At 39.7% G+C, this 12886-nt stretch overlaps 1 protein-coding gene across 1 annotated transcript in view; it reads left to right on the plus strand.

The window, feature by feature from the left end:
• The first annotated feature begins 1217 nt into the window (after positions 1 to 1217).
• The window catches only part of CCNI (cyclin I), a 35910-nt gene continuing 24241 nt past the window's right edge, over positions 1218 to 12886 (plus strand). Inside the window, exons 1-2 of the mRNA XM_042984342.1 lie at positions 1218 to 1776; positions 10592 to 10748. Of these exons, the coding sequence (XP_042840276.1) occupies positions 10635 to 10748 (114 nt within the window). The 5' untranslated portion in view covers positions 1218 to 1776; positions 10592 to 10634. The remainder of the gene's footprint in view (positions 1777 to 10591; positions 10749 to 12886) is intronic.

Here is a 12886-nt window from a genome sequence, read left to right on the forward strand (position 1 = left end):
GTGCATATATCCCTTCAAATTAGTGTTTTGTAATCTTTGGGTAAAAATGTACTGAGTAATTTTAGATAGTGATAATCAGATTAATGTTTATCCTGTTTGGATTGTACACTCCATGAAGGCAGGAGCTATTTCTGTCTTGGTTACTTCCAGTTTGCTAGACCTTAGCACTGAGTCTAAGTGCTGAATATGCTCAGTATAATTTTTGTCAATGACTGGTAAAATAGGCCTATAAAAAATAGGAGCTACTCCTGTAAATAGTTGACTTTGAGGGCTTTTTTTCCTTTCTGTAATTTCACATATTCTTTCTATAATTGCAGCAACTAAAAGATGAGCCCAAAATTATCATAGGTGAATGAAAGAACCTCAAATAAAACACATTTATATGTCCCCACACACTCATTAAAGACCTGGTAATAAAACCTACTCAAATACTCAGATGTGTTGGTTAAGTGTATAGAATTCCCTTGGCGCATTACCAAGAAGGTTCCCCACCATCAGGAGTATAATTTACGGTTGTAAAAGACGACTTAGCACCCAAGAAGGTGCTTATGTATATGAACCTCCGAACTGCCAGATTTCTAAAGCCCTTGAGAATCTACCTCCATCCACTATGCGCCACAGAGAAAAACCGCAATTCTACTTATACGTAATTATCAGACACTTTTTTGCGAGGTCAACAAAGAATGCAAGATCTTTACACAACAGAGTACCAGCCCCTTCCCAATAAACCCTTCTTACAAGCTCTAGAGACCTATTAGGTTGGATAAAATCAGGTAGCTCTGGGGTCGTCCAGGAGAGCATCCAGACAAAACCCCACCCCCCAAGCGGAGCTCTCAGCCGCTTCTTTCTTCCCCGGGGCGCATGCGCAGCGCACTCTCCGGCCACCGCACGCCTCTGCCAGCGAGTGGAGAGCTCTTACGTCACCGTGAAGCTGATGATGTGCCCTTCCGCTTCTCCAAGGAAAATGAGTCCGTGCACTTTTGACCTCCCTTGGCATACAGAAAACGTCTTCCTTTCTTCCACCCCAGTGCTAAAGCCTTCTCCCTCCCGTCTCCAACAGCTCAGCTTTTTTTTGCCGGGCTCCTCTGTACGTTCGTAGCACGAGGAAGGCGGCGGAGAGGAAAAACGACAGGGCACGAGACCAGTTCAGCCTTGTTTACAGGGAGTGAGCAAGAATAGGAATCGGTCCGCGAGGGCGGAGCCGAGGAACCGGCACTTCTTCCTTCCCTCCCCTCCCTCCCCAGCCTTCCCCGCGAGCGGACGCGGCAGCGCTTCTGTCTCGCTTTTTCTTATTTTCCCCCCCTTCCCCTTTTTTTTCCTTTTTCTCCCCTTCCCCCCTTTTCACCATTTCCCCTCGGAGGCGCTTCCCCCGGGCAGGGGCAGAGCCGGTCTCACCCCCCGCCTCTCCCCGGCCCCCGCCGCCCTATGGCGAGAGGGAACCCCCTCCCCACCCGGGCACTAGCGGCGGCGGTTGGAGGAGTGGGACCGGCGGTGGCCGCGGCAGCCTCAGGTCCGGGGAAGTCATGGAACTAATTCGCTGACCCACCGGCCACAGCCGTGCGTCCCGCTCGATCGCCAGCGCCCGCGCTCCCCCGGCCCGGTTCCCCCTCTTCTCCCTCCTCAGTCGGTCCGGTCCTCGTCCCGCGCGCCCCGCCGACGCGCGCTGAGGAAAATGGGGTGGTAACGGGCCCCCGGATGACCCCGCGTCACCACTGTGAGGCCTACAGCTCCGCCGGGGAGGAGGAGGAGGAGGAGGAGGAGGAAGAGGAGGAGAAGGTGAGGGGGCGGGGGGGGGGGGACTCGCGTCTCCGCGCCCCGCGCTCGCGCCCCGCCCCCCGCGCCCCCATTGCCCCTCCACCCAGTGCCACTCGAAGGGAAGCTCCGGGAGCCGCGCTCCCCGGCTGAGGCCCGGCCCCCGCCTCCCCCTCCAAAGGAAACCTTCGCGACCACCCCCCACTCCGCCCTCTCCACGCCAGAACGGTTCAGCACCTGCCCAGTTTGTAAACGGCACTGCTGTGTTCCCTTTCGGGCTAGTTTTTTGTCAGCGAGGAACTTTTTTGTAGCAGCAGCAAATTGTCTACTTTGGTGCACTGGGCACCTCGAGCCTGTGTAACACACAAAGAAGGAGACACACCCCCACCCTTAGACTTCAACGCTACTGCGGGAGCCAAAGGAAGATAATTGACATTGCAAAGCGGAATGAATGCCAAACGATCCGTTGAACGGCCAGTACTGCGGGCACTCGCGGGAGGGGAATGTTACCCCGGGTGTGAGTGGGTGGGGGAAATTGGAAAGGAGGTGAGCTAGAAAGGCGGGGTTGAAGTACCCGAAATTTTGAAAAGAGGACAGAACGGCCCCCTCTTGAGCTCGAGGTTCCTTTGCAGGTCATTTGGGCAAGGGTTGAGAGTTGGGTAGCAAAGTAGTGGAAGGTGTTCCTGGGGAGGTAGAATGGAGTCACTGAAAGCCTCTGAATGTCAAGCTCAAGTCTTCAGCTTTTTTATTCTCTCAGTGGAGAGCGCCTCAGCGTTTGAGGAGCAGGGTATGATGTTAATAAATAACACTTGTTGAACCTTTTTATCTGACGGCATTGTTCAAAGCAGTTTGCGACTCACTGAAGCCTCAAAAGGACTCGTGGTGAGGCAGGTAGTTCGGGAGCCTTAGTTTATCCAAGAGGAAAACTGAGGGTCCACAGGATGAAGTAATCTACCCTGTAGGTGACAGAGCTAGAGCCGGATGGCCAGAATTCAAACCCGAACAGCCTATGTTGTAGACTCTTCTTTACCGAAAAATGCATTTGTTGAAAACATTAACGATAGGATTACCTGCTTCTGCTTTTTCCACGTGATTTGTGGTAGATGAGATAGAAGGTAGTGGACAAATAGGTGAAGAATGAACAGGGTTTAGATTTGCAGATTTGGAACCAGAAGGATGGGAGATTCTGAACTTCTGGACTGGGATAAATTTCTTACTACTGATGTAGAGCAGACTAGTTAGAATCAGCATGTGTGGGGAAGGCACGGTAGCGATGATTTGCAGCGACCGATAACTGGGTTTAAGCGACAGTGTGACTCCCAGTAGGTTAGAATGGAGCTCTACGATGTTTTTTGGTGAAGATTGGAAGCTGAGAGCGTGTACACGTTTTATTCCGATTGTAAAATACTTTAAAAACGAAAGGTACCTTTCTGTACCTTTCTTCATCTTTAAAAATGGGTTTAATAGTAATACCAACTTTGTTAGGTTGTATAAGGATTAAATGAGTTCATATGGTGTAATAAATACTTTGAACAATACCTGGCTGAGTCGTAAGCACTGATTGCTTTTTCTTACTCAGAACTTAAGCATAAGCTATTTATTAGGCATAGTGCTAAACTCTGGAGTGTTTGCTATCAAAGAACTCAGGGTTAGTAGGAGAGACAGGTCTATAACACAGCAGATAAATTCAAAAGTAGGATTATGTCCAAGTACAGATGTGAGAAGGCAGGGTACTATTTACAGACCTGTGCAAATGACAGCTCCGTAGAAAGGGAGGTGCCAGCTAGAGAAGGACATTTCAGGTTGAAAGAACAGTGTGTGGAAAGGCATGGAGCTAGGGAAGCAAACAGCAGGCTGTTTTGGAATTACAAGTACCTGCAGTTCTTTATTAGGTTAGGAACATAAAGTCAAGATGGTCACATTAAAATCCCTCTTTTTAGAATAGGAACTTAGTTCCAGAAGTCAGCATCAGTACAGAATTATTTTAATGGAGTCGGTGTTATGGTGATAATAAAGATAAGAATTCTGTGTTAATAAAGTTTCTGTTGTTTATCCAGCCCTGTGCAGCACGTTTTCTTAGAAGAGCAGGGGGCTCTGTATGTAGATTTGTAATCTAGTTTATGCTGTACAGTAGGCATTTTATAAACTATTCACTCATACATTAAGTTATTTGATAAACATGGAGAAAGAAGCAGCAGTGGTAGTTGAAAGAATGGCAAGAGAAATGTGAAACTACTGTAAAGTTAGAAGTGTATGGAATATGCCAACCAAAACAGTCTTTTTGTTTCTTAGTTCCTAGAGACTTCTAGCTGTCTGAGCACTCAAAGTTTTGGATGTAACTAATGGCATAAAATAATAAGATATACATAACCATAAAGTTCTAGTATTTCAAACAGTAAAATTATATTTTAAGTGTTTGTATTTTATTCTTTTTAAAAAAAATTTTTTTAATGTTTATTTTTGAGAAGGAGAGCACGTTAAGTGAGGGGCAGGGAGAGAGGGAGACACAGAATCCGAAGCAGGCTCCATCCAGGCTCTGAGCTGTCAGCACCGACGGGACATGGGGCTTGAACCCATGAGCAGTGAGATCATGACCTGAGCCGAAGTTGGATGCTCAACAACCTAAGCCATCCAGGCGCCCCTGTATTTTATTCTTCAGCAGGTTTCATTATTCATCTAACTTAATCTATTTTACACATCAGAAAACAAACTTGTACATTATCAGAGAAACAAAACTCAAGTTAATGTTTTCTTCACTGTACCATTATTTGTCTTACTAGAATCTTAAAAAAGGAACCTAAAAGGTGTCCTGGTAATATAAATACTTCCATAACTTGTCTTCTGTTGTGGGGGGGGGGGAGGTTTTCCAACATTGTTAACTTGAGAGTAATTTCAAAAAGAAACCCTATTCCTAGATTCATCTGTCATTAATATATCACCCCACTTGTTTTATCATTTATCCTCTCTTTCTTTGTCGCATATATATGTTGCATGCATTATGGCCCTTTACTCCTAAGTATTTTACTATGTATTTCCCAAAAAATAGGAATATTCTCTTATAGAATCGCAGTAAAGTTATCATTAGTAAGTTTAACATTGATAACATTTTTTAAAAATCTTTTTAAAATGTTTACTTTTTGAGAGGAGAGAGCATGAGGGGCAGAGAGACAGAATCCAAATAGGGTCTAGGCTCTGAGCTATCAGCACAGAGCCTGGCATGGGGCTCAAACTCCCAACCGTGAGATCATGACCTGAGCTCAACCCGACTGAGCCACCCAGGTGACCTTAACATTGATAACATCTACTTTAATTTGTCTGTTCCCATTATGTCAGTTGACCCAGTAATGACTTTTAGCAGTTTATCTTCCCACCACAGGATTGAGTCTACGGTCAGATACTGAACTTCCATTTTTCTGTAGCCTCTGATCTGGAATATTTCTGCAAGTGTCCTCCGTGCTTTTTTCTTTCACTTGGATTATTTATGTCTTATTTTTGAAAGATAAAGGAAGTTTTAACTCTTTATTTTTTGTTACATTCCCCTAGTGTGAACAAAGAATGGTTCCTTTATTTACTCATTTTCATGTGGTGTATTACATAAATTGATTTCCTGAATGTTAAAGCAACTTTGCAGTCCTAGGCTAAATCCCACTTGATTATGGTGTATAATCTTTTTTTTTTTTTTTTTTTTTTTTTTTTGCTAGTATTTTGTTAAGGAATTCCACATCTGCATTTAGAAGAGATGTTCATGGGGCACCTGGATGGCTCAGTCGGTTAGACGTCTGACTTCGACTCAGGTCATGATCTCATGGTTCATGGGTTCGAGCCCTGCATTGGGCTCTGTGCTGATAGCTCAGAGCCTGGAGCCTGCTTCGAATTCTGTGTCTCTCTCTCTCTGTGCCCCTCCCCTGCTTGCTCTCTGCCTGTCTCTCTCTCTCAAAAATAAATAAAAATTAAAAATTAAAAGAAGAATAGATGTTCATCAGTAGTTTTCTAGTGCTATTGTTTTTGCTTCACTGGCCTCATAAAGTAAGTTGAGAAATGCTCTTTATTTTTTGGAGGAGTTTGTGAAGAATTTTTAAAATTTTTCTGCAGATATTTGGTAGAATTCACTAGTGAAGCCACTTGGGCATAGGCTTTTCTTTGACAATTGTTTGTTTACTGAATCAGTTTCTTGTATGGCTGTTCAGCTTTTTCTGTTTCTTTTGAAGTCCGTTTTGATAATCTGTGGTTCTAGGTGCTTGTCCATTTCATGCAAATTGTCCAATTTATTTGCAAACAATTCATAAAATTTCTTTATAATACCTTTTATTTCTACAGCATAGGTGGTAATGTCTTCTCTTTATTCCTGATTTTAGTACTTTAACCTTTCTGTTTTTTCTTGGTTGGTGTAGCTAAAGGTTTGCCAATTTTGTTGATCTTTTCAAAGAACCAACTTTTGGTTTCATTGATTTTTCTCTATTTCTCTATTCCTTCATTAATTTCTGCTCATATTTTTTCTGATTTGCTTTTGGTATAGTTTGCTCCACTTGCACCCTATAAGTTTTGGCATATTAGGTTTTCTTTTTCATTCATCTTGAAGTATTTTCTAATTTCCCTCATGATTTCTTCTTTGACCCAGATTCCTTTGTTTTAAAAACAATTGTTAAAGCATCTAAATATTTGAAAGTCTTACTTAGAATCTTAACTGTAGAAGATTGAAGAACAGGAATCTCTTGAATCTGATGTTACTCTTTATATGATTTGATGCTGTGCGTGCATCTCTGTCCCCTATTCATCCGATTTAAAAGTAATTTTCAAAGCAAACATTTTGAGGGAAGAGTAATCACAGGGGCAGCTAGCCATTGGAGAATGTTGAGAAAGTTGGGGGATCCTGGTGAGCCACCCTGTTGGGTATAGCTAATGGAATGAAACAGGTAACTTTCGACAAGAGTTAATTATGTACTAAAATGGTAAAGAAGAAGGCTTAGAACCAATGAAGTTTAATCTCCAACTAATATAGGTGTTTTTTCTAAATATCTCTTAACAGATGGTCATCTAGCTTATACTCCATTTCCAAGGTTAATATTTATATCTGCTTCAGATGAAATTATAGTGAGTTTGTTCATCTAATTTTAGAGAATCTGGGAAAACTACCAAGGCAACAAAATTGGAATCTCAGAACACCTCAGCATAATGTAACAATAGTTAGAATCTAATAAGGTGACTCTCCTTCAAGATGACTTTTTTTAAAAAGAAAGAGTATATTTATGGTCCTGAACAAGGTCCCCTCTACCTTCAAAAAAAATGGCACCAAAACTGCACGCACAATGGAGTAGGGCAGGTGAAGAGAATTTGCCTGAGTATACCTTAGTAAGTCTTAAGAGTTTTAGTTGACCATAAATTCTATCTGAATTGATAGTGTGATGCAGACTCCGAAAAAATAGCTAATGATCTTAGACTGTATCAATACTTAAACTGGTGCTAATTTAGAAGAACAAAAATCATGTCATGTGAGGAAACCTTGAACAGTTTTACAGCTATGAAAAAGATGAGTTGGTGGGCATGGTAGCCGCTTTCAAACATTTGAAGGATTGGCTTGTGAAAGATTAGATTTGGGTTTGTTTGTTTTGCTTCTTGGTTGTTTTTGTTTTTTGCCCCAAGGATTGAAACCAGCCTTTGGTTGAGTCCCAGTTTTATCAGGGTTCTATGAGTGATAAAAAGATAATATTGGTAGGTATCATTTCATTATCCTATCGTTTATTATTTCATAGGAGGTATAGTGGGAAGGGATAGAACCTGGTACTGGCACAAAAACAGACACATGAATCAATGGAACAGAATACAGAACCCAGAAATGGAACCACAAATGTGTGGCCAACTAATCTTTGACAATGCAGGAAAGAATATCCAATGGAAAAAAAAAGACAGCAAGTGTTGTTGGGAAAACTGGACAGTAACATGCAGAAGAATGACCACTTTCTTACACTGTACACGAAATAAACTCAAAATGTATGAAAGGCCTAAATGTAAGACAAGAAACCATCAAAATCCTAGAGGAGGACACAGGTAATAACCTCTTTGACTTCTCTGTGGCAACTTCTTACTAGACATGTCTCAGAGGCAAGGAAAACAAAAGCAAAAATGAACCATTGGGACCTCATCAAGATAAAAAGCTGCACAGTGAAAAAAACAACAAAACTAAGAGGCAGCCTACAGAATGGGAGATGATATTTGCAAATGACTATTGGATAAAGGGTTAGTATCCAAAACCTAGGAAGAATTTATCAAACTCAACACCCAAAAAACAAATCTAGTGAAGAAATGGGCAGAAGACATGAACAGACACTTTTTCAGAGAAGACATCCAGATGACTAACGGACCCATGGAAAGATGCTCAACCTCACTCATCATCAGGGAAATACAAATCAAAACCACAATGAGATACCACCTCACACCTGTCAAAATGGCTAAAATGAACAACTCTGGAAATAACATGTTGACGAGGATGCAGAGAAAGGGGAACACTTTTGCACTGTTGGTGGGAATGCATAGTGGTGCAGATACTCTGGAAAATAGTTTCTCAAAAATACCCAAAAAACAGAAACTACCCTGTGACCCAGCAATTGCACTGCCAGGTATTTATCCAAAGGATACAAAAATGCTGATTTGAAGGGGCACATGAACCCCAATGTTTATAGCAGTACTATCAACAAAGTATGGAAAGAGCCCAAATGTCTATCAACTAATGAATGGATAAAGAAGATGTGGTATATATATACAACAGAATATTTCTCGGCAGTTAAAAAAAAATGGAATCTTGCCATTTGCAACAGTGTGGATGGAACTAGAGTGTATTATGCTAAGCAAAATAAGAGAAAGACAAATAAGATTTCACTCCTATGTGGAATTTAAGAAGTGAAACATGAAAATAGGAGAAGGGAAGGAAAAGTAAGAAAAACAGGGAGGCAAACCACAAGAGACTCCTAATTACAGAGAATAAACTGAGGGTTGCTGGAGGGGAGTTGATTGGGGGGATGGGCTAAATGGGTGATGGACATTAACGAGGGCACTTTTAGGGATGAGCACTGGGTGTTATATGTAAGTGATGAGTCACTTAATTTTCTTAAAACCATTACTATGCTGTAAACTAACTTGGATTTAAATTACAGAAAAGAAAGAGTACCTGGAGTTGAGGATAAGGGTGGCATGGAAATTGAATAAGTTTATTTGTTTTAAAAAATTTTTAATTTTATTTAAAACAAATTTTCATGTCAATTCTAGACATTTAAATTTTTTTTAAATCCCATAAATCTGAAGTGCATACATAATATACACAGTTGAAAAATGAAATCGTTATATAAGGTTTATAATGAAGAACTGCAGTCTCCTGCTTCTGGACTTCTCACCCTTTTCTCACTTTCTTGAGTGAATCTCTGAGCACTTATCTGTTTCTCTTGTTATTTAAGATATTTTCAAATAACTTGCCCTACTGTTTTTTGATATTTCAGTTTTAGATAATAGTTTTCCTACTGTGACATGTAAAGGGGTGGCTCTCATTTTACCTTGTAATACCTCTCATCTTCTCAGTGCAGTTTTATCTGTTTGATAAAATCCCTATTTAGTATATTCATTATTATTGTTATGTAAATGTCGATATTATTACGTTTGCCTTCTTGCATAATCTTTTTCTGATGTTAATTACCCTTTCATTTCCTTAGCTTTTATCAAATCTAGTTGAGTCTTGCCACACCTTAGCTTCTCAATCCAATTTTCTTTTTATTTTGAGAGAGACAAAAGGACAGAGTGTGAGTGGGGGAAGGGCAGAGAGAGAGAGAATCCCAAGTAGGCTCTGTGCTGTCAGCACTGGGGGTGGGGGTGGGGGGGGTGGGGTTGTGCTTGATCTCACAAACCTTGAGATAGTGACCTGAGCTGAAATCAAGTCAGATACTTAACCAGCTGAGCCCACGTAGGCACCCCTCAATCCAATTTTCTAAGCATGGTTGTACCTCTCAGTCTCTAGTTTCTTTTTCTTTTCTTTTCTTTCTTTCTTTTATTCTATTATTTAAAAAAAAAAAACAAAACTTAAAGACCTTTCTCCTGGACTTTCAGTTGCACTGCACTGATCTGGACTGTTGCTCTTTAGACTTGCTTATTTTAGGGTGCCTGTCACTTTATTGTTGAGTTTTCTAGATGATCACTCTCTAGTAGAACTTTCTGCAGTGATACAGATGTTCCTTTTCTGCACTATCTGATGCAGTATCCACAAACTACATGTGGCTATTGAGCATTTGAAATGGAGCAGTTGTGACTGAGGAATTATATTTTAACTTCATTTAATTCTAATATAAATAGTTCTGTGTTAGCGGACACTGTATTGGAAGCACAAATAAAGGCGATTTCATACTGATTATATGGGTATGAGTGGGATATAATGCTATGGATTTCATTTTTTTTTTAATGAAAGAAAAGGTTAGTAACCTTTATCTGATTAGATTTTTAAGAGGAATATTTGAGATAACTACTTCTAAGAATTACTAGTATGAAAATCCAATGACTTAAAATTTGTTGGCACAATTTGAGATGTAATAATATATTTTCTTCAGAGTCTATAGGTTCTATCAATTATATGTCCATGTTTTTATTGTCTTTACTACTGGGTTTCATATTAAAAGTGAATATGTTTAGGTAACATAATTATTGTAACGTTTTAATGTATTTTAAAGACCTATGAAATCCTATACTGCCTTGTAACATTCTTTATTTTGTTTTATGAATTGCTTAATAAGAACAACATATTTGTACAATGCTACATGTACTCTATAATTAAAGAAAAAGCATTGTTTTATATTTGATTTTATAGGTAGCTACATCAAGCTGGGAGGCAGGCAGATCCAAAGGATATCATGAAGTTTCCAGGGCCTTTGGAAAACCAGAGATTGTCTTTCCTGTTGGAAAAGGCAATCTCTAGGGAAGCCCAGATGTGGAAGGTGAATGTGCCGAAAATGCCTACCAATCAGGTAATAATTTTTCTCTTCACTCTAGATAGATGACTTAGAAATAAGTGTACTACTCTCATATAGTGGTGTCTTGTCACTGCCTGGGAGAAATACATACTATTAAAGGATATGCTCTATTTTTTATTTAAGAAACTTCTTGTTTCATTCTGAAACAAGAATGAACTTTTTGTTAGCTTTTGTTATCTGAGTTACAGCTTTAAGAAGATACATTTGTTCTCTTTCACTATAGCCCAGTGCTAACACCAATAAGCCTTCTTTATTTCTAGGTATATAGTTAGCTATGGAAGCTGAAATTATCTTTAGTACACAAAAATTGTTCTTTCTTTCTTGAATATTTTTAAGGGGTTCAAGTAAGCTACTAAGATAATGCCAATGTTGGATGCTTCTAGAGAGATAGGCTTCTTACCACTCAATTACTATTAGCAATATGCCTTTTCTTTTAGAAATGTATATGCTTCTAACATATAATCCTATTAATGTTTTTTTTTTTAACAAATAATTATTCAGTTTATGCACTTCCAAAGCTTATTGTATAAGCTCTTTTTATCCCTAGTATCTTGCATTGTGCTTGGGATAAAGAACAGTGGCCAAGAAATTTTGATCTGTGTAGGTAAATGAATAGCAAATATCTGAGTTCCTCCTTTGTTGGTTTAGGTTAACCTTTGTTTGTAGGTTTTTGAAATCTAAATGCATCTTCTAATTCTAACCTATTTCTGTCATTCTTTGTCACAAGCTGATGAAAAATGTTTTGCATTTATTGTTACTTACTTGTCATTTAGCAGATTGAAATTAGTTATCTGGAGTGTGTTACCATATTTAATCCTTTGAAATAGGTAATAGTCCCTTTGCTCAAGACTTTATAATTATAATTTTTTTTAATGTTTATTTATTTTTGAGGCAGAGAGAGACAGAGCATGAATGGGGGAGGGTCAGAGAGAGAGGGAGACACAGAATCCAAAGCAGGCTCCAGGCTGTAGCTGTCAGCACAGAGCCTGATGCAGGGCTCGAACTCACGGACTTTGAGATTCATGACCTGAGCTGAAATCGGACGCTTAACTGACTGAGCCACCCAGGTGCCCCAGGACTCAAGACTTTAATAAGTAGTAGAGTTATAATTTGAACCTGAGGTAGTTCTCTTCCCATTATACTTTGTTTTCAGTTTTTACTTTTATGTACTTGTGTGATTTTTAATTTTTTTATTACTATTTTTTTAAAGTTTATTTTGAGAGAGAGCAAAAGAGTACAAGCTGGGAAGGGGAAGAGAGAGGAAGAGACAGAATCCCAAGCAGGCTCTGCGCCATCAGCACAGAGTCCGATGTGGGGCTCAATCCCATGAAACGTGAGATCATGACCTGAGCTGAGATCAAGAGTTGGACTCTTAACCAACTGAGCCACCTAGGCACCCCATCTTGTGTGATTTTTTTTAGATTACTTGGGAATTCAGTCATTCAGTAAATGTTCATTAAGTATCTGTTACATTCTGAGCACTTTAAGCATTGAAGATACATCAGTGAGAAAACTGAAATTCCTGTCCTTATGTTCTGACATTCTGGTATGCCTCAAAGCTTAAATACACCTGGCTTTAGAACCATTTCTTTCTTCCTTCTTCTGCTGTCTCCTTGAGTCAGCATGTAACCAACAATAATATTCTTTTACAACATAGTCTTTAAAGGTGGTACTCTACCAAGATTATAGTATATTGCTATGTTATCACTTAACCTGGCCTATTTCTATAGGTGACTTAGTAAATACTACTGAGGTAATACCAGAGAATAGAACAGTATTAAACTTCTAAGAGGGAATACTTAAGGATTTGCTTTTAGTAACATCAAGTAGAAGCCAAAGTTAATTCTCAAATGTGGATGGGCTTGTTCTGATGGAGATAGGGAATAAGGTAGGGATAAGAGGAAAGAGCTGTAAGGGCTGGAGCCACTTTCTATAGTAACCCCCAAGGACACTTCTGTATTCTAGTTCTAATTTTTTTATTGTCTTCTATCACTCTTCACGGACTGGCTTTTTTACTTCTTTTTCCACTATTACTTCTAATCATGTTTTCCCTTCTTGATTTCTTGCAGAAAAGAAACAGTCTTGTTGTTAAGCCATATACATACTTTGTCCAACTTTTCTAATGTTTTTTT

This window comes from Panthera tigris, chromosome B1, assembly GCF_018350195.1.
Source record: "Panthera tigris isolate Pti1 chromosome B1, P.tigris_Pti1_mat1.1, whole genome shotgun sequence".
NCBI classification, from domain to species: Eukaryota; Metazoa; Chordata; class Mammalia; order Carnivora; family Felidae; genus Panthera; species Panthera tigris.